The sequence below is a fragment of the Amblyomma mixtum genome, chromosome 10 (assembly GCF_055824585.1).
Source record: "Amblyomma mixtum isolate Tamu chromosome 10, ASM5582458v1, whole genome shotgun sequence".
NCBI classification, from domain to species: domain Eukaryota; kingdom Metazoa; phylum Arthropoda; class Arachnida; order Ixodida; family Ixodidae; genus Amblyomma; species Amblyomma mixtum.
The window spans coordinates 103633895-103656292 of NC_143021.1; the positions used below are offsets into that span (position 1 = coordinate 103633895).

Genomic DNA, 22398 nt, shown 5'->3' on the forward strand with positions numbered 1-22398 from the left:
AGACCAATAAAAGACAGGAATGAGCGGTGAACGGTGGGGAAGAATTCAATAACAGATTAGAGAACAGTAAAAATGGCATAGTAAAACATGGTGCAATAGGTCAACGTTAGAGGGGAAAGGTACACGAAAACATAAAATGTTCCATAAGATTTAAGCTTATCTTTGAATGCAAGGGTGTCTTCTAATATGACAGTGGCATTGGGAAGCCAGTTACAACATTTTGCTGTTGGGATGAGATAGACTGCGCCAATGTTTGTGTTTTTGGGCAAGGCCATGACACCTGTTGTCTGGTTTTGTGACGAGCTGAAAACAGGGCGTGTTTTGTGATGTAGACGCTTAACGAAAAGGAATAGCAGAAATGATGACAAATGGCTAAAGTTGCTAGTTTTCGACGGTTATTTAATAATGGGAAGCTGGATCGGTTCTTCAGATCGGTTACACTTGTGTAGGATGAATAATCGGAATGAACAAATCTAATAGTGTGATTTTGATAGTTTCTATGCTCTCAGAAACGTATTCCTCCTGCGGGTTTCGAAATGGCGGCTGCATAATCTAATTTTCGGCTCATTAATGTGGTGTAGGCTAGTAACTTTACATGTGCTGCGGCAAATTTCATTGAGCGTTCAAGATACCCAGGGGATCGGCTGGATGCTGCAGTGATGTGTTTGATGTACGTTGACCACGTAAGATGGTCTGACAGGTGCAATCAAAGATATTTGTATGCTTTGGTATATATGCCCCCATTCGCGACTCGACCGAGTCCATCGAAGCGGAAGTGGCGGCAATAGTTCTAGCAATTACTTCTCTGAAGAATATATTTCTCCCAGATTCTATAAGCATTTTTGTAAAGCAAAAATTCCATGCCCCTGCCAGTAGCATCCTGTACTCTGCTCCGTCTCACAATCGCCACATCACAGTCCTCTAGGTTCCTGCTCACTACGGACACCCAGGACAACACGGCTGCCCACAAGCAAGACCGAGACCTCGTCAACCGTACGGTTGGTCGGCTGCACTTTTTCCGCAGAGCGAGGGACCACCTCGTCACCTATCACGACATCACTATGGTTTATAAAAACTCACGCCAAATCTTCCGCCCTCCTTAATGTTCCGTAACTAAAACCGAACAGATGGTATGGTGTAGACTACAAACTGCCACCATGCCATCCCCTTTGCTACTTTCCCTCATACATAGAGCACAAAATCTCCATCAAGTCAGTTATGCCCAACCACCAGACCAGATTTTAAGCACACTTATCAAGCTTACTCAAACGAACTGAAACATCCCTTTCAAGTGATGGAATCATAGGAGTGATGGGATGCTGCACTGCGCCGCTCACAAACGGAGTTATAGCATCGCATTATTGGCTATGCCTTCAAGGTCGCTGCCGGCCAACCGTGCCCGGTCATCTAGAGTGGCCCCAGAGCCAGTCGCAGTCCTGCTCATCCAGTCTCCCTTCACACTCCGTCACTTAATTCACTGCAGTGGATCCAATATAATTTTATACAACCAACCTTCCAATACCTTGCCCCTGATAGTCCGTGTGGCGTTTAGGAACGCCAAATCGGTTAATTCAGAAGGCAACTTTTGTTAGGATGCGCGTCAGAGTCCCGTTTGCCGAGGAATACTGTAAATGAGGATATCAAAATTTATATAGTTAACACACTCAACGCTTCTCTTCGACTCATGTAGTACTCTTGGTAAAAACATTACACTGATAGCCATTCCGGACAATGACCTTAGCTCTGCCGCTTTTTATTCGAGAAGAGGAAGCTACATACAGTTCAGCTAGTGCTGTAAAAAAAGAAATCAGGCACATAGGATTGCAGCCTTTGCTATTTCATCCCAACAATACAGTTATATATACTGGTGCTACCAGCAAAAGCCGTCATGTACGGAACCTTTCGGACGATAGTCTTGAGCTTTGTTGTAGATACTTACATTGATGTGCATGGTGTTGTATTCACTTTTGTCTTCATGCAGAACCTTAAGGGCAGCCACTGAAGCTTTCTTTAGGCTTAGATGCCATCCGTTTTGAACGATCACAGCCGTCTCGAAGCTGCATGCTGGACGAATTGCTGGGTAACCATTTAGAGTGCTTATTTGAAAGATAATGCCTAGAAGAACAAAAGAAAGCAGAAGTCAACCCCTTTCGCGAGCAGCCTAGCCTTGGGCTCACCAGAGGGGGGGTAGTAGCGCCTATGGCCAAAATAGTTTGTTCTCGGAGTTAGGTCTTCAATGTAGTTGGTGTTTTTTTTTCTGTATTTTGGTATTGAAATCCCCATCGCAAAAAAAACGCGGCGTCCACTGTCTGCCGTGAAATTCAGTGGTGTCATGAAGACACCAACCAAAAAATAATAAATTGAAGAGCGCCTCTGGTATGATTCTAACCCGTGGCGGCGCGAGCACGTCAGCTTCACTCGCCGCGCGTTATACCAATACGCCGTCGGCGCCGTTCTTTCCTTTATTGATCAGAAAAACACCAAAGGAAGAAAAGCACACTCATGCCCATATCACCGGGTGGCGTAATGCTCTCAGAACACACACTTAGATAATCCTGATGATACGGCATGTCGGTCCGTCATATGGCTTTTCCCCAGACTGAATAGCCTCATCAATAACAAGAGGTCACAGGGCACAGCACACTTTCCTGAAGAGGCAAAAATCAAATACTGTACTTTGCTATTTCAAAGTCATTCTAATCATTCGTTATAATTTGTTCCGGAGGAAAATATCATCACGCCACACATAAAGGATGAGAAATTGACTCTGGTGTGCTGCACAGGCGGCAATTCGTCATTCATAGGGAGAGAGAATAAAGAAATTTTATTATGGGGTGATGCTGAACACATCATAGAGGAGCTCTGAGTCAAGGACCGTTGTGGCCTGAACTTTCAACTGGGCTCAGCTAACAACCATCTGAGTGAAGCCATGCCTTCACAGGTATGGAATTGTGTGGAATTATAAATGGAACTTTTTTGCAGAAAATTGAATATACATGTACCTAACACGCTTTGAAGAACTGACTTTAAGAAACTCCAGATAAGGCTACCGATATAACGGTATAGGGAACAAATATTTGGTAAGAACATGAGTCATCTGCCTTCTGGACAGGCTTTAAAGGCAATCTAAAGAAAACTACACTGGTGAAATTGAAAGTGCCTGCAAGTTAACCAATCTCCATAGAGTTTCCTCCTTACCTTGTCAGGTAAGCTCCAATAGACAAGGAAAATCAGTATTAAATGCATAACAAGCACTGAAGCTACTAAAAAAAATAGTGGTCTACTGATCTGAAAGAGACTGCGATATAAGCTGTTTGTCAAATGTTTTAGGGGAATCCTTAGGGTGTACCAACACTGTTCCCATTTCGAGTTACTTATCATTTCGCTCTCCCCCTACCACAAGCTAACCATGCTGGTGAGCTCAGCTGGTACAGCGACTACTGCGGTCAGAATGTGGTCTAGAGTTCGAAACTTGCAGCAGGATAAATTTTCCTTCAGCTGCTAAGATGCTATGGAAGCCCTTTCCTTTCCAGCCATATGGATGCGCTTGGGTGGATGCCAGTGTGAAACAAGCTGCGCGACAAATGAAGAGTGCTTACTCCACAACGCTTTAAAGGGAGCGCAAAAATATTTAAATGGGCGTATTCTAGTGCAACAGATCTGTAGAGGAGGTATTTGTGGCTATTCGAGTCAAATTTGAAAGCTCTGTGCGAACCCCATATTAAGAAATACGTATTAAAAATCTGCTTTCACTAGCTCGCAACCAATTAGGGTGACAGCTCACCGCCCCGCGTCATCTACTCCGACGATGTCTTTGGGGCAGACGGGGCGAGCTTGAAGGCTGGCCCTTCTGCCCACTGGCATCTGATCAGCTGATAGAGTACTGTACTAGAAAAGCGCATGTAGGGAGGAATCAGACTAAGCAGGGAAGGACAAATATGAAGATCTCGGAGCTGGATTGTTAAAACGACCGCGCCTTTCAAGGAATGGTGGTTATTGAGAATGGAAACAGGTGCTCGTTGAGGCCCAAATAGCTCTCTAAATAGGTGCCAGGTTTTATATTCATGGAAGTCCTTTTACCACAGCCCAGTGCCACTGGGCAAAACATCATCATATATACATGCTCCAATACCATGCACAAGGATATTTACAAGCTTAATCAAACCTCTTCAAGCTACTTGGCTAGTCTCACCAGATAGTCTCCTTCATCGAACGTGCAACTTAGATATTGGTTTGGATAATTACACTGCTCATGCCACAGACCTGATCTGAACATGTGAAGTTGATGAATACGAGCTGAAGACAGCTGAAGAAAAAGTGCATACACTACATTGCATCGCCAAATTTGATGGTATCCGTCATCAGATTTCTTACCAAGCGGTATCTGTTAATGTTATGCCCCAAACAGGAGGGGGCAGGAATCATAACGCAATACTTGCAAACTTCCTATTAAAACAGGCGTAAGGCAAGGCAAAAAACTTCATCGAACCTGGAGTTTCCCGGCCAGAAGTTTTGTTATTCGGCAGGTGTGAAACTGCACCTTTCGTTTCGTCCAAAGGAAATTACTGAGCACTATCGTGCCGAACACCGGCGATACCCAGTTCCTATGAATGGACTGGGTAAAGCTGGCGAACAAATTCTCCTCAGGCTCTTTACAAACACCCTGCTGTGCCCGGCGGTTCTCGAGCACTTTAATCCTTCTTTTGACGGCCGCTGCTCATTCTGTGGGGAGGTGGCCGACACCTTCCACATGGTTTGGGCATGCAGAAAAAATCCTTCTCTCCCCCCAATCACCCCTTCCCCTACCCGAGAGGACTGGGAGGCGGCCCTGCTCAGCTGCCAGGAACTATCGGCCCAACAGACCCTGGTTCGGCGGACTTGTGTAGCGGTCTCGACGAACGGGATCCCGGGATGAGGGACTCCGCCTAGTATTGTAAGGGGGAGACCCATTAGGGGCCTCTCCCCGAACACCTCTCTGTAAATTACTAAATAAATGCTCTTCACCACCACCACCTCTGCACCTCGGCTTGCTGACACGTCAGCCCTCCGCTCCTCGTGCCTGCCTCGCGCACACCATTCGCACGCGCACACGTGCAACGCGGGGCTGCCACGCAGGGCACTGCGCTGTCTGACGCACCACTGCCGAGACGCAGCTTTCCAAAAATCCCTCGACAGTTAAGTGTGCACATCGCTCAGGGCAAGCTTGCCGTCGGTACCTGAAGTCAGAAGCCTCCACAGTGGGCAGAAAGCCAATGACGCCTGAAAAGCTACAAGCCATTGGCCGTAAGTTGCATGTCACAGTGGTCCATGCATTATGCTGTGTGTCAGTGCCCAATTACATGATCAGCTGGGGGATTAAGTACTAGCAATCATATTTTCTTTTCTGCAGGTTTTTTGACTACTTCATTGGCCAGCACCCTGTAGAGACCCCAGCGTCGGCAGATAGTCGCAAAAAGTTAAATTATTACCTCAGTGAGCTGGTTCAAGACATGCGAAAAAAATAAACATCTTTTGGAGTTTTTGATGCATTATAATACTCACCCAGCTACCAATACTTGGTAAAAGCTGGGAGCAAATAACACAATTGCACATCGGCTGCAATGCGAGTCGCTGATAATCGAGTTCACCCGTGTTGCAATCTGCGATCAATGTTGTATCTTGCGAATTCCATTTTCCATGGTTCCATGGTTCCATTTTTCCATTGTTCCATTTTTCCATGGTTCCATTTTAAGAAGAGAGAAGTGTTTTGCATCGCGTATCTGCCAAGCTGCAAACCCCCCTTTTCCCTGTTTGTGTTACGTCGATGGCTCGAGCGATAGCCATTCCACTCTGCTGCTTCCCCGAAGCACCCTTTCCACCTTTCGCTATATATTGCCATGTGCTGCCAGAATTAAACGGTTCATTCCACGCCAGCGGTGTCCGTGTCTGCTTGCCTCTGGCTGGGCGCTGGCGGTACAACAACCAGTTCCTGAGGCTCTGTATATTGCAGCATTTGGCATGCACTCTTATGGCACTTGTTGGAGAAATGCTCCAGTTTTTGTGCGGATTTAATACAAGTGGGATATATAGAACAGTCCTATATAAAGCAGGATTGTCCTGTTTTATACAGGATATTCCGGTATTCAGGTATCGCAAATCCTGTACAATAACCCGGTATGCGGTTCCGGTTTAAAATTTTTACCGGATTTTTCAGTAAGGAAGGTACGCAAAAAAAATTTACAAAGCGGCGCACACAGCACATACTGCGTTCGCTATTACATGCTCGGGGTGCTGCAGCAGGTTTTTAGTGGCGGATTTTAGCGAGTTTGTTTTGTCATCACATGCGAAAATTTTTTCTTCGCATAAGGTGACGCCTCGATTAAAAGGCAATTTTTTAGGCAGATAAGCGCGTGGTGGCCGGTTACGCCCAATCTCGAAACCTCGACGCATAGTCTAGTTCCAAGTTTTACATAAAATTTCAGTAAATTAGTAAAAGACGACTTCAACTCAAGACAATATTTAGCCACACCGCTTTATATGCAGTACCTTAAACATCAACTCATTCCATTGTTCGTCATACAGAAGGAATGCTTTGATTGATAGCTACAGTAATTTTACCCCAAAATATTTCTATGCTAGACAGCTATCCTCACTAATAATGTTTAATATATTTGCTGCTCGTATGTGCTGGAAACATCGGTGTGTTGAAATCAATCAACAGCCCATCAACAACTAAAGCTAATCGTTTGCTGCTGGAACCTTATTGATCAAACGCAACTGTTTATTTCTTTCAGATATATCTACTTGACAGAACCCGTCCTAATCAACACTACAATTTGTCCTCAAATGATGATATCCAAATGTGAACATTCTTATATTCAATAAAGTACCAGAACAATTTGTGCTATGCCAAAGGTATATTATCTAGTCAGGAATCTTGACCGAAGGTATTTTTGAAATATAGAGGAGCAATTAATAATGAAGCCAGTTCTCACTCGATCAGCAATGCCGGTGCGCTAGCCGTCGATGAAAAATCAGTCGCGTTGTAGGTGTTCACATGCATAGTTTGCTCACTTCACATCAAGGTGACAGATTACCGGAGTGCGTGCTAAGCCGGAGTGCGCAGGCATTGACCCAACGAAAACACACCGCTGCTGCTGCTGCACTCCGCCTATGTCGCCGTCGTTTTCTGCACGTTCGCAACGTTGAGAACGACGGCGCTCCTCGCCTGCCGCGCAGCATCGGCATGCTCTTAATCGCGCACACGGAGCTCATATGAATGGTTGAGACGCCGATGCTCGCAGATCCAAAACAAGTGTTTTTGAGTAACGTTTTGATTTTGTGACGCGCAAAAACAGTCGCCAGCATCTGAATGCATGTCCTCGAGTGCACCGAAGGTGGCACCTTTATTTTCGCGCTCACTATAGAGCGGTAGGGCTACACGGCAGAAGGAGCTTTTTGCTGCTGTTGCAATACTTATACCAATCATTTTAATTTGAAAACGAACAAGTCACGGACGAGAACAAGCATGCAGCTACTTCATGCGCTCCGTGCTCTGGATACAAAGCTTGTTTCCGTGCGCGTCTCTTACGCCGCGCTGGCTTCAGAAAGGCACACAGCAGCGTACCGACATCGCGATTATAGCTTGGAGCACAGAGCCAATGTCAAGGGAGATGGTTAGGACACAGAAACCAGAAAATTGCGCTTGTTGCTTCGCCGGGCGCCGTACTTTCAGTCCGACCCGAGCGCAGTCCGGCAGGCGTATGCCCAAGTAATGGCGGAGGCACCGCGGTTCGCGCACCACACCCTAGATGGCGCTGAATTTTCTAAAGGTTCTATTGTGGACAAGAAGGTCATAGTGCTCGATAGGTACAAATGTTACTGCATTTAATTTATCCAAATCATTAGGTAGCGACAGTGGTGTTCACCGCTTTTCTGCCCTTGCTGCTATATTTTTGATTGAGGAGCAGTGATTATTTTTCAGTTTAAGCCTAAACGGCCGCTGCTTTCATGGCCATCCTGTACACTTATTTATTACACGGCGGCTTAGAAATGCTGTATCTACGATGACACATACTCATTATGCAACTCTAGAAGTTTCGGAATAGGCTCCACAATTTGTGCGCATCGTCCGGGCTTGCTAGGCTTCGACGGTGTTGCAAGACGCATGTATTTACACCGATACAACATATGGACAGCCTTTCGTACGTCTGTAAACGCGCCGCGGAGCATAATTTGCAACTTCGAAACCTGCAGACTTACAGGCAAGAAGTGGCATCATGGTGGCTTGTGGCTGAAAGTACTACTGTATACCGCTGATCCATGGGAGTGTTTGTGATTAGCAGATCTTAAACTTCAGTCCTTCCTGCGGGCTGCAGGATGAACTGTGGAAACGATCAATAAGCAAAAAGTAAATAAAAGATATCAACAGATTCCTGCTTTCTGATATCACCACTTCTAGTTTCAACGTCTTTGTTTCAAATATTCTCATCCGAGGAAGGCAGCAGTGGCGCAAATAGGGGACAGCCTGTTATTTTCCGCTTTGTCAAATAACTTGCCGCTGGATGTCGTGAACTAAGATGCTCGCGACGAAACCCGTCCGGAGAAAAAACAACCGGTAATATATTTAAATATGGCTTCCTGCAAAAAGGTGCATATTGCGCATATACTGGTTACAAAGGTTATAGTCTGAAATGTTTTTCGGACCTTTCCGAAATTATGAGAGAGCGCAGATCGGTACCTATTAAAAAACGTAATGCGAGAAAGGTGGAAAGTGTATGACGTTCATGTAAGGGCCGACTGATGTATCTGAATGTGTTATGTCATTTCTTGAACAACTCTTTACTGATGAGTAAAGTATTCACTGCATTCTTTACGTTGGGATTACTTGCAGCAGAGTGCTACCTATAGCTGTCCCTTTCTTTTCGGTTCAGATGGAGCAGTACTGAAATCTAAACCTGATAAATTCAGTTCCTGAGAAGAAGGGATGGTACACACACAAACAAAATTAAGGACGAGTTATGTAAACGGTAATATGTTAAAATATATATCTGGTTCGCTCTTGAAAATCTGGAGATCATACAACATTTTGCAATGTTACTTAGCCTAACAGAAATAAAGCATTTCGGTATCGAAGGGTTTGCAGGTAGGTTCACGGAAAATGCTTTGTGTACATAAACACTGGAAACTGACAGCTCCGAACGTAGACTATGCAAAAGTACAGTACTCACTCATTAGTATCTTCCAACCAGCGGACTCAAGGCGATTTCTCAGTTGTAGGCACATTCCTCTGCATTAAATTTTTCCGCTACTTTGATTTCAAAGCGGCTGCGTTGTAGGGTAGCGTTCAGAAATATACTTTCCTTACGTTCCAGTTGTCGCCTCGAACCCCCTCAGTCACAAACGCCTTTCAGTTTAATAGCAGCAGAGCAGGAACTCGTGTGCGCCATCTGGAGCCTAAATGTCAGCGAGAAATGTCAGCGGCTTTACAAGAACCAGGCTTTCGCGTTTCACGATTTTCTCATTGCAACACAATAGAGTAAGAAACGCTACGGCTATGTGACGTCATTGCGGAGGCTTTTCTGGCTGCCCTGGAGTAAGAAAGGTTCAGTTCAACCTAATGCAACGCCGTGTAGATCTGCTCACTGCCGAGGGGCCACAGTTATATAAAAAAGGTCACGATGGCTTGAGCTCTGCGATATTTATTAATGCGAGAGAATTATATTGCCACGTATCATTGTAGTGTTTGTTCGTTCACGCTCAAGGCTGCAGGAAAGGGTTGTTATCACTTTTGTTCGTGACGCGAGAACCGACCGGACTAATCTCGATTGTTCACAGCCATGTAAGGAGATAGCGCCACCCAGCGGCGTTCGTGAGGAGAAGACAAAGCACGAGGAGCGCGTGCGGAGGGGAACGCGGGGCAGGTCGAAGAGGATTACGTGGCAGAGAAGAGAAGAGCGCGGTGGGCGACGGACGTGGACGAGTTCTGCTGGCTCCCCGAGTTCCGGGCTTGGGCCTTAGCCGCAGACGTCCGGGCCACCAGACCTGGACATCCATCGTCGAGAGCCTCAACCACCAGGCCCAGTCGCCACTCTTCTCCGACCACCCGTCAGCTGCTCCACACAGGCCGCCTCTGGCGCCTACGTGACCTTTTCCGGGATACCAGACCTGGGAACCGTGCCGGGTGCCCACGAACGCTGACGCTGCGGTAGCGTTTCATCGACGTTGGAACGCCAAGAGACTCCTTGACTGCCCGACACCCAGCCAGTCCTCCCCGCTCGTTGCTCGAATAAGACAAGTAGTGTGAACTGTCCTCTTTGACTCTTTTTCCTGCATTTATCATAAGCACTTTGTTCTGTTCCCCCGTGTGTTTTTCCCGTGTATTGTTGCGTTGTTCTCTTGTTCCTTTCCTTTCTTCTCGCTCATATTGTAATTGGTTTCCTTTCCGTTAAAAGCCGCCTCGTTTATTGTTTGTACTTTGGTGTTTGTTGAAAATAAGACCTGCAATCATCTCACACAGATCCTCACAAATTTGGCGTCCACTACGACAGGACAGGACGAGGTCGGTTTTTATCTATTCGCCTGTTGTGTTAATTTAGGAACAATATGAGCGCTTCAGATTTGGTTGCTTTGGGCGAGCGCATGGGCTTGTGCGGCGCGGAGTTACGAGCGTGGGTGGAGGACGAGCTTCGTAAGGCACGGGAAGAGAGAGCCGCGGAGCGTGAAGCTGCTAAGCAGAAATTGGAATTAGAGGCACGGAATTTAGAGGCGGAGCGTGAAGCTGCTAAGGAGAAATTGGAATTAGAGGCACGGAATTTAGAGGCGGAGCGTGAAGCTGCGAAGCAGAAATTGGATTTAGAGGCACGGAATTTAGAGACGGAGAAACAGAAATTGGAGTTAGAGGCGCGGAACTTGCAGCTACAAATAAGGCTCATGGAGGGTGGCGCAAATCCTCCGAGTGACCGTGGAGAGCGTAGCGTCGCACCGGCTAGCTCCATTAACCCGCACAGCCTCATACCACAGTTCAATGAAGCGCGGGATGACCTCGATGCCTACTTAAAGAGATTTGAGCATGTGGCCACGGGGCAGGGTTGGCCAAAAGAAAAGTGGGCAACGGCGTTGAGCTTGTGCCTTGGCGGCGAAGCACTTAGGGTCTTCGGTCGGCTCTCGCCTGAGGATTCCGTGGATTATGACAAAGCGAAGCTTGCCTTGCTTCAGAGGTTTAGGTTCACCGCGGAAGGATACCGAGAGAAGTTTCGCCAGAGCAAGCCCCAGGATGGAGAGACGGCCTCGCAATATGCTGCCAGGTTGTTTAGCTTCTTTGACCGTTGGGTCGAGATGCGGGGAGCAGGCCGCACTTTTGAGGTGGTTCGCGAGATGGTCGTGAGCGAACAATTTCTGAACAACTGTCATTCTCGTTTAGCCCTTTTCTTACGTGAGCGGGAGGGCAAGACAGTTGCCAAGCTGGCGGAGGCTGCCGATCATTTTCTTGAAGCACAGCGGCAAAATAACTTGTTGTTCTTCAAAGAACAGGGGGAGCATACGATGAATAAAGCCAAGGACGAGGTTTCAGGTCCACAATCTCGCCTGCGGTGTTTTCTTTGCGAGAAGACTGGGCACAAGGCGGCGGATTGTCGGACGAAGCCGAAGCAATCGTATTGCACCTGGTGCCGCGAGGTAGGACATGATGCCCAGTCGTGCAAGGCTAAGAGGCCAGGAGACCGTGAGGAGTCCGCCTGTTGCATGACACCTCGATATTCACATCCCGATAGCACTGCAGTGGTAACGCGCGTAGAGGGCCAGTTGGGGGAGATGGTCTGTCCTTCCAACCCGGTGGAAAATGCTATGCCCGTGGCGCACGGTGAGGTGTTCGGCCAGCCTGGTTCGGTATTACGGGATACGGGCAGCACCGGTATTGTTGTGCGTGAGTCTCTTGTACCGCCAGCGGCACTGACAGGGAAAAAGGCTACATTATTCTTGGCCAATGGGACCCGTGTAGAAGTTCCGGAAGCGGAGGTGGTGATTTCTTCTCCATACTTCTCGGGTAAGGCCATCGCGCGCTGCTTGTCTACACCCTTATACGACATTATAATAGGCAATGTCCCCGGGGCTAAACCTCCATTCCCGGTTGACCCGCCAGTTCTCACTGATCAGGCAGTTTCCCTTGCCATGACGGGTGCGGTCGATGTTCCTTCCCGTATGGTGACAGCAAAGGTTTCAGAGAGTAGTAAAAGCCCCACTCTGAACACACTCCACTTGTCACGGCCGGAGTTTCGCCTCAAACAGGAAGAAGACCCGACCTTAGAGGTGTGTCGCAGGAAGTTGGGGCAAATATTTCATGGCAAGGCACAGACCGCCCACTCTTTTGATACAGATGAAGGTGTTCTCTTCCGGACATACCAAGTATGTCCCGGCCAGGTCGTTGAGCAAGCGGTGGTACCGAAGGGCTTACGCACGCAAGTTCTTAAGTTGGCACATAAGAGTGCATTATCCGGCCATCATGGAATACGGCAAACAATAGCTAGGGTGCTCAGTGAGTTTTACTGGCCCGGTGTACAGGCTGACATTAAGAGTTATGTCAGATCGTGTGACATGTGTCAGCAGACTGTGTCGAAGGCAAGGGAGAACAGAGTGAATAACATCATAGGACGGGAACATGTAAAATCATGGTGGAAACCGAGGTCGGTTTGGAGAAAACGGTTTCACAAAGGAAAACGGAAGTACTAGCCGGAAAAGTTCTCGCGACGGTGAAGTGGTTTGATGTGAACAATGGAATACAGAAGAATGTAGCCCACACCTGTTATTGTTGGAATTGTTTTTGTTTGTTCATGTTTGTTTTTGAGTGTCGGCTATCTACTTTTTATGCTTTCCGTGCTTCTTCGCCCTCTATGGACGCTTTACGTTGACTTTCCATGTGCTCTCTGTGCTGTGTGTGCGAAGGTCTGTGAACGCTTCGAACATTGACGACCGTCGTATTGTGTGTGGTGTGTAGTGTGCGCGCTGTGGTGCGGTGTTCTGTGTTGCGATCGTCGAACGCGTCTGGTGTCGCTCTCCTGAAGTCGAGTTCTTTCCCTTGGAAAAAACTTCCGAAGAGGGGGCCTTCTGTAAGGAGATAGCGCCACCCAGCGGCGTTCGTGAGGAGAAGACAAAGCACGAGGAGCGCGTGCGGAGGGGAACGCGGGGCAGGTCGAAGAGGATTACGTGGCAGAGAAGAGAAGAGCGCGGTGGGCGACGGACGTGGACGAGTTCTGCTGGCTCCCCGAGTTCCGGGCTTGGGCCTTAGCCGCAGACGTCCGGGCCACCAGACCTGGACATCCATCGTCGAGAGCCTCAACCACCAGGCCCAGTCGCCACTCTTCTCCGACCACCCGTCAGCTGCTCCACACAGGCCGCCTCTGGCGCCTACGTGACCTTTTCCGGGATACCAGACCTGGGAACCGTGCCGGGTGCCCACGAACGCTGACGCTGCGGTAGCGTTTCATCGACGTTGGAACGCCAAGAGACTCCTTGACTGCCCGACACCCAGCCAGTCCTCCCCGCTCGTTGCTCGAATAAGACAAGTAGTGTGAACTGTCCTCTTTGACTCTTTTTCCTGCATTTATCATAAGCACTTTGTTCTGTTCCCCCGTGTGTTTTTCCCGTGTATTGTTGCGTTGTTCTCTTGTTCCTTTCCTTTCTTCTCGCTCATATTGTAATTGGTTTCCTTTCCGTTAAAAGCCGCCTCGTTTATTGTTTGTACTTTGGTGTTTGTTGAAAATAAGACCTGCAATCATCTCACACAGATCCTCACAAGCCATGAACAGCTGCATCTACTTGTTTCTAGATTACTCTAGATGATCTCGACCAGTTAACTCGAAGTTACCTTGCCGGCTTTAAATTCAACGATGCCGCGAGCAGCGGGCATTCGTAGATCGACGATTGACGAGCACGCTTGTTGCTTACGCCGCCACCGAGTGATTCAGTTCTTTTGCAGGCGCAAGTCAGCCCAAATAAAGAGCTTTGTTTCGAATACACCCTCGTTGTTTTCCTGTTCGCCGTACTGCATTCACCACTGGTGTCTTCCTGACCGCTGGACTGCCGTCACTACAACGTGACATCTGGTGGATGTGCGGGGCAGCATTCCATGTTCCGGACACCCCCGACAACTCGTGACGCCAGCCCTCTGAGTCATCTACCGCAGGACCTGAGTCCAGTCCACCGCGCAAGCCGACGCCTGCAAGGGGACGCACGTGAGTTCGGGATTCTGCCGGACCCTACCCGGAAGCGAAAGCCAGCAGAAACGTCTACCATGAGCTCGCCCCAGACGACGACTCCAGTCATTCTTCAACAGCCCCGAGTGCCATCAACCTTCGACGCTCGCCTGGCGCCGACCCCGAAGAATGGCTGGAACACTTCGACCGTGTGGCTGTCTTCAACAACTGGGATGATGCTACGAAACTTAGGTACGTCTTTTTCGCCTTGGAGGGACCAGCAAGAATCTGGTTTGAGAATGAGTACGCTAGCCTCACGAACTGGGAAACCTTCAAGGAGCAGCTTCAGAAGGTCTTCACGAACGTCGTGCGAAGGGAGAGAGCCCAGCAGCTGCTACAGTCTCGCATACAGCATCCAGACAACACCGTTGCAATGTACACTGAGGAGATGAAGCGTCTCTTCCGACGTGCCGACGCAGACAGGAAAGAAGAAGAAAAAGTAAAGCTTCTCATGCGAGGAGTCAAAGAAGAACTCTTTGCCGGCCTCGTCCGCAACCCACCGAAAACCGTCGCGGAATTTGTAGAAGAGGCATCCACGATGGAAAAAACTCTTGATCCCCGAGCCCGCCAGTATGACCACCAGCAGCGCGTTTTCTCAGCAAGCTGCCTGGACACCGTTAACAACAAGGACCTGCGGGAGGTTATACGTCAAGTGGTGCGTGACGAGCTCCGACGATTGCTGCCAACGGGAACCCAGCCGCAGCTTACTTCACTCACTGACGTCATCCGGGGCGAAGTTCAGCAGGCCTTGGGTGTGACACCATCATCCACGCAGCCTCTGCAGCCCCCAGTCATGACTTACGCCGCAGCAGTGCGCCGTCCTACACCTTGACGACGGGATCCAAGCCCCTATCGCTGACAGCCAGCTGCGTTGGACCGCCGCCCTCTCGCCCCAACCGGTCCGTCCTACGAGCGCCGCACACCGACGAGGAAATGCGACGAGTGAAGAACTCCCGACCAGCGCCGTCCACTATGCTTCCACTGTGGCGAAGCCGGTCAGGTTCTCCGGCACTGCCCATACAGAAGACAGGGTATCCGAGGGTTCTCTTACGACGCTCCACGACCCCGACCCGGCCAGCGACCAGCTGGAATCGAGGAATTTTTTCGTCGGGAAGGATGCTCATCGCCGAGCCGCCTATCACGTTCCCCGTCGCCATCTTCACCGCGCTTTGTTTCTCCTAACCGAGGTTACGCGGTGCATGGACGCTACCCCAGCCCCCGAAGGTTAAACTGAATAAAGCAGCCTCTAGAGGTGAGGTTGCTTCTAAGTGCAAGGACAAAGATCCTCCACCGACGACAACTCCGACGACAACTCCGACGACACCTCCGACGACACCTACGAAGACAACTTCGACGAAAACTTCGACGAAAACTTCGACGAAAACATCGACGAAAACTTCGATGACAACACCGACGACGACGACGACGACGCGGCCAGACTTGACGCCTTTACCGCTGCCCATAGAAGTAACGTCGGAGTACGCCCACCGCAGCCTCACTACCCGACAAAGCCGAGATCGTACACCGAAGACCACGTGTAGCACGAAAACGCGAACAAGTGACCTTGAAGTTACGGCCCACGGTCACGCGGTTACTGCCTTGGTCGATACGGGAGCTGACTACTCCGTCATGAGCAGGCCATTCGCTGTCCGACTCAGGAGAGTGACAACAACTTGGGATGGCCCGCTGATCCGCACCGCAGGTGGTAACCTTATTACGCCGTCAAGACGCTGCACCGCGAGAGTTAGAGTAAAATGGGCGAACCTATGCAACAACCTTCCTGGTCCTACAGAAATGCTCGCGAGACGTGATCTTGGGAATGGAGTTCCTGAATGAATATCGGGCGGTCATCGACCTACGATTCAAGTCGATCAAGCTTTCCACGGGCAAAGCCATATCTGCAGTGACGACAGCGACTCATCGCGTTTCCTTAAACGTCCTCGACGAAGCACTGAGCGTGCCGCCCCGATCAAGTGTCATCGCCTGCATAGGTACAGGAGACATCGAAACTGCCGAAGGCCTCGTCGAGGGGAACACCCAGTAACTCCTTGATCGAGGACTGGGCGTCGCAAGGGGAGTCACCCAAATACGAAATGGCCAAGCCCAGGTGCTGCTAACCAACTTCACCGAAGAATACCGGCATATAAACACATTTACGACGATCGCTTTCCTCGACGAGCTGGCAGACATCAGAGACATATTTGCCCTACCCGACCGACCCGTAGAACCATCTGACCAAGGCCATCAACCAACGTTTGATATCAACCCGGGATTACCACGGAGCAGACAAGACCAAATACGCAGTCCTCTTCAAAAGTACAGCGATTGCTTCTCATCAGCATCGAATGTGCGACGAACCCGGCTTGCCAAGCACCGCATTGTCGCAGACAAACACGCCCCACCCTTGCGACAGAGCCCCTACCGCGTACCGCCGCTAGAACGCCAAGCTATTCGCAAGCAAGTTGAGTAAATGCTTCGTGACAACGTCATGCAGCCATCGAGGAGCCCTTGGGCAGCTCCAGTCGTCGTAGTGGAAAAGAAAGACGACACCCTTCGCTTTTGCGTCGATTACCGCCGCCTGAACAGCATTACGAAGAAGGATGTCTACCCCCTCCCCCGCATCGACGCCACATTGTATCGGCTATGCAACGCTAAGAACTTCTCAGCGATGGACCTGAAGAGCGGATACTGGCAAATTGAAGTCGACGAAAGAGATCGCGAGAAGACTGCGTTCATCACGCCAGACGGACTCCGAGTTCAAGGTGATGCTATTCGGCCTCTGCTCTGCCCCAGCGACGTTCCAGCAAGTAATGGATACGGTGCTCGCAGGCTTGAAGTGTCAGATTTGCCTAGTCTACTTAGATGACGTTATTGTCTTCTACTCAAGCTTTGAAGACCACCTTAGAAGGCTTCGGATGGTGCTGGAAACGATCAAGTCTTCAGGCCTGCCACTGAAACCAGAGAAGTGCCACTTCGCCTACGAGGAGCTGCTGTTCCTTGGTCACGTTGTAAGCATGTATGGAGTTCGGCCCGACCCCCAGAGGACGGCTGCGATCGCAGAGTTTCTACAGCCCAATGACAAGAAAGCTATACGCAGATTCCTTGGATTGTGCGCTTATTACCAGCGATTCGTCAAGAACTTTTCGAGCATCGCTCAACCTTTGACCCAACTTACCAAGGCTGACGTGCCTTTTAAATGGGAAACGCCGCAAGAGGAAGCTTTCAAAGTGCTGAAGCGCTGCTTACAGTCCCCTCCTGTGCTCGGACACTTTGATGAATACGCCGAAACCGAAATTCATACAGATGCAAGCAGTGTGGGCTTAGGAGCAGTCCTCGTTCAGAAAGATGGTAAACAGGAGAAAGTTATCGCGTACGAAACTCGTTCACTATCGAAAGCCGAAGCCAACTATTCGACGACCGAGAAGAATGTCTCGCCATTATTTGGGCCACGTCCAAATTTCGACCCTACCTGTACGGACGACCATTCAAGGTTGTGAGCGACCACCATGCTCAGTGCTGGCTTGCCAGTTTGAAGGATCCCTCTGGCCGCCTTGCTCGTTGGAGCCTGCGTCTTCGAGAATTTGACATAACTGTAGTCTGCAAATCTGGCCGCAAGCATTCCGACGCGGACTGCTTGTCCCGAGCCCCCGTCGACGCAGCACCGGAAGGGGAACACGTTGACGCTTTCTTAGGACCGGTAAGCGCGAGCAGTTTCGCGCAGCTGCAGCGCTCGGATCCTGAGTTGCAAAGCCTGGTTGCTTATCTGAAAGGAAAGACCGCATCGCCTCCCCGAGGGTTCAAGCGCCAACTGTCGTCCTTCGTCGTTCACAATTATGTCCTTCTGAAGAAGAACTTCGCGCCCAACAGGACAGTGCATCTTCTTGTCGTGCCCAAAAATCTCAGGCAAGAAATTATGTAGGCATGCCATGATGAGCCGACTGCAGGACATCTCGGTAGTGCTCGCACGTTGCACCGCATCCAGGAGAAGTACTAATGGCCGCGGTTAGCTGCCGATATTTCCCCTTACGTGGAAACGTGGAAACGTGCCGTGAGTGTCAGCGACGCAAAACGCCTCCGACTAGACCAGCCGGACTCCTGAACCCTAGACCACCTCCAACTAAGCCCTTTCAGCAAATTGGGATGGACGTCCTCGGCCCCTTTCCGACTTCATCATCGGGTAACAAATGCATCATCGTGGCCACCGACTACATGAGTCGCTACGACGAAGCAAAAGCGTTGCCTATTGGTACCGCAACAGAAGTCGCACAATTTTTGTCGAACAAATTCTCCTGCGACACGGCGCCCCCGAAGTGCTCATAACAGACAGAGGAACGGCGTTTACAGCGAAGCTGACGCAAGCCATTCTCTGCTACAGTCAGACAAGCCATCGGAGGACCACTGCCTATCATCCACAAACCAACCGACTCACAGAGCGTCTGAACAAGACCATCGCAGACATGCTCTCCATGTACATCGACGCCGAACACAAGACGTGGGACTCCATTCTGCCCTACGTGATCTTCGCCTATAATACTGCCGTCCAGGAGACATCCAGGTTTACCCCATTCCAGCTGGTATACGGCAGGAAGTCCACGACAACACTCGACGCAATGCTCCCGCACGTTTCCGAAGAAGACAACCTCGACGTCGCCGCCTACCTTCACCGCGCCGAGGAAGCCCGAAGACTTGCGCGGCTTCGCATTCAAGACCAGCAGCACACCCACGCCCGACGCTACAATCTGCGCCGACGAGAGACGCATTACAAGCCAGGTGATCGTGTTTGGATATGGACGCTAGTTCGCCGCCGTGGATTGTGTGAAAAGTTTCTGCGACGCTACTTTGGCCCGTACAGGGTTCTCCGTCGCATCGCTGACCTCGACTATGAAGCCATCCCCGACGGCATGACAGCATCTCAGCGACGCCGCACACGCCCGGAAGTCGTACATGTCGTACGCCTGAAGCCATATTATGAACGCAAAAGGACTCGAAGTTTTCATTCTCTGTGTTTATTTTGATTTTAAAGCATCGAAACGATGCTTCTTTGGAAGGGGGGTAATGCCACGTATCGTTGTAGTGTTTGTTCTTTCACGCTCAAGGCTGCAGGAAAGGGTTAGTATCACTTTTGTTCGTGACGCGAGAACCGACCGGACTAATCTCGATGGTTCGAAGCCATGAACAGCTGCATCTACTTGTTTCTAGATTACTCTGGATGATCTCGACCTGTTATCTCGAAGTTTCCTTGCCGGCTTTAATTTGAACGATGCCGCGAGCAGCGGACATTCGTAGATCGACGATTGACGAGCACGCTTGTTGCTTACGCCGCCACCGAGTGATTCAGTTCTTTTGCGGGCGCAAGTCAGCCCAAATAAAGAGCTTCGTTTGCAAGTATTTCTGTTGTCTTCCTGACCGCTGGACTGCCGTCCCTACAACGTGACAATATGGCTCTGTCCCGTTATCAAAAAGTGTCCGCCAATTTTACGCACTATACTGTCGTACATCTTAAAATAAATATGTGAAAGTAGGATTGTGACAGGTAGTCTGTGATACAATGTTGCCGGGGTAGAAGTTTGTTGATGAGGTGTAAATAGGTAACTGATTGAACACAAAAAAACTACAAAATACACTCGTAAGTCAAAAAAGCCACAGACGTCACTATGGTACATGGACGTGTGAAAAGCTACGCACGTCGATATAGTGTGTAGACGTTTTCCTGCAGGCCTGCAGATTGACTGTTGTACGGCAGCGGATATTTTTTAGGGAGAGGGGGGGGGGGGCAGCATGCTTATTAATGCGGTAATCAACACATACACTGTTTTGTTGAAAGGGCTAAGAAAAAGGCTAAGTGTGAGTCGCGCAGTGGCAAAACGTGCGGTTTGTGCATGAAAGACGAGGGCTGCATGAAGGTGAATTGCGGGCAACAGTCATATTGGCTTCCCGTGCAGCACCCTGACAAAGCCAGGGTGGCTGCGTGCGGGCAGACGACTAGTATATATCCGCCAGCAGCCTTCTTAAGTAATGCGCAGATTACTCTGGGCTTCAGAGTGCAAAACTGTCATGCGCCATTAGCGAGTGGCCGGGCAACACCTATCGACAGTCCAAAGTACATTAGTTCTACACAGGAAGAGTTGAAATTCTCACATTTAGCCAGCCTGCATATCCTAATTCAAAGGCAAAAGGGTTAAGCGTACCCAAATAGCAAGACCTTGTATGTTTCACTCTGATGAAGGGCTGCTCTTTGAACGTCGTAGAAAAAATGGAACCCGCTTCTGAGATTTGTTCGTGCTTCTTTTGCGTTTATCGCATTTTATTTTTTTCTGGTGTGCTACGGAGAATGCCGACAGCATAAGGTTTCTTGCTTGTTTCAATGCACTTGAATTACGCCAGCACTGCAAGCGTTTTCGTCGTCTGCACGCAACATGTGGCGCATGGACTTCACGACTGGTTGATGAACATGGCGAGCCTCCGGCGACAGCGCCATAGGCTGCAAAAGGTTTGTTACTGTCGCGTTCATTGCACCAGCTTTCTTCATATCCGCTAGCAGCAGTCTGTAGCGACGCATCGATGAAGACAGAAAATTCTTGGTTTTCATGCAGGAGTTCTTTGCGCTTCTTCGTGGGCTCGGCAGCTGGGCAGGTGGGCTCGGCAGCTGTGCCACTGCGCGGACGAGTAACCCTCTTGTCTTCGCCATGCAGGTGCTCCTTCCTGTGTTCACACATGTGCTGTTGCCTGTTCTGCCTGCTTCCTGCGTCGACGTGCGGCCACGTTATCGTCATCGCTACGGAAGTCATTAAGCTGATACCAATTCCATAAGAGCGGCTGACGTCACGTTTACCTGGATTTCGCCACCACCTGGCTCTGGGACCATCCGTTCGTCGTGGGAAATACAATCGCCGCAGACATCATGTTTTTCGCCACCTATAAGAGATCGCCCGTGGACGCACCTTGTGGGCTCGGCAGCTGTGCCACTGCGCGGACGAGTAACCCTCTTGTCTTCGCCATGCAGGTGCTCCTTCCTGTGTCCACACATGTGCTGTTGCCTGTTCTGGCTGCTGCCTGCGTCGACGTGCGGCCACGTTATCGTCATCACTACGGCAGTCATGAAGCTGATACCTATTCCATACGAGCGCCTGACGTCACGTTTACCTGGATTTCGCCACCACCTGGCTCTGGGACCATCCGTTCGTCGTGGGAAATACAATCGCCGCAGACATCATGTTTTTCTCCACCTATAAGAGATCGCCCGTGGACCGCGGCGCCTTGTGGGCTCGGCAGCTGTGCCACTGCGCGGACGAGTAACCATCTTGTCTTCGCCATGCAGGTTAGAAAATCATACTCTCTTTTTGCAAAGAAATCGAGCAACTACTTCTTAATTCAGCTGCCGAGCCCGCAGTGCTGTACTTGTATTGTCGTTGAATGCTTTGCTGTTGTCCATTCGTTGCTTATGCAATCCGGTGACATAGAAACTAACCCTGGTCCTGACACTGCCGCCATACTTGCAGAACTACAGAAACTAACATCGGGCCAAAGCACGTTAATCAGCGAAGCAAAAGACCTCAGTAGCAGGTTAGTGGCGACAGACAAATCGATCACCGAATTAAGTAAGCGCATTACCGAATTAGAAACCCACTATCAGGACCTCGCATCACTTAAACAAGAAGTTGAATCCATTAAGACTGATGCCGCCACGTCGGCGAGCCAAATCAGTAACGTCGAATCCAGAGTAGACGATGCCGAAAACTGGTCGCGCCGCAACAACCTGCTATTTTATGGCTTACCTGATATTAGCTCAAAGGAAACGTCCTCTGAGTCTGAAGAACTGGTCACCCGCCTTTGCAGTGAAAATTTGGACATCACCATAGACCCAAAAGAAATAGAGAGAGCACATCGTCTTGGCCGTCACTCAAATGAACGATGTCGACCCATTATCGTTAAATTCACTTTCCATAAGACAAAAAAATCCATCCTAAAAAACGCCCGGAAACTAAAAGACACCGACTACAGCATAGGAGAAGACTTTTCACATTCTGTCCGCAAGGCACGCAAACGCCTACTACGTTTCGCGAAAGAAACATCTGTTAAGTACGCACTGCGCTTTAAAACACTGTACATAGGCCCGAAGCAGTACATATTCGACGACTTGACGGAAACGGTAAAAGAAGTGTCATAGCAA

General features: G+C 49.6%; 2 protein-coding genes across 2 annotated transcripts in view; one reads left to right on the plus strand and one right to left on the minus strand.

The window, feature by feature from the left end:
* The window catches only part of LOC149326582 (uncharacterized), an 83016-nt gene extending 73705 nt beyond the window's left edge, over positions 1–9311 (minus strand). The window contains exons 1-2 of the mRNA XM_089564621.1: positions 9210–9311; positions 1940–2115 (exon numbers count right to left, since the gene is read on the minus strand). Coding sequence (XP_089420747.1) covers positions 1940–2115; positions 9210–9264 — 231 coding nt within the window. The 5' untranslated portion in view covers positions 9265–9311. The remainder of the gene's footprint in view (positions 1–1939; positions 2116–9209) is intronic.
* Positions 9312–20869: 11558 nt separating this feature from the next.
* On the plus strand, positions 20870–22395 carry LOC149326584 (uncharacterized). The gene has a single exon (XM_089564622.1). It carries the CDS (start codon positions 21130–21132, stop codon positions 22393–22395), a length of 1266 nt encoding a protein of 421 aa, XP_089420748.1. The 5' UTR covers positions 20870–21129.
* The last annotated feature ends 3 nt before the right edge of the window (positions 22396–22398 follow it).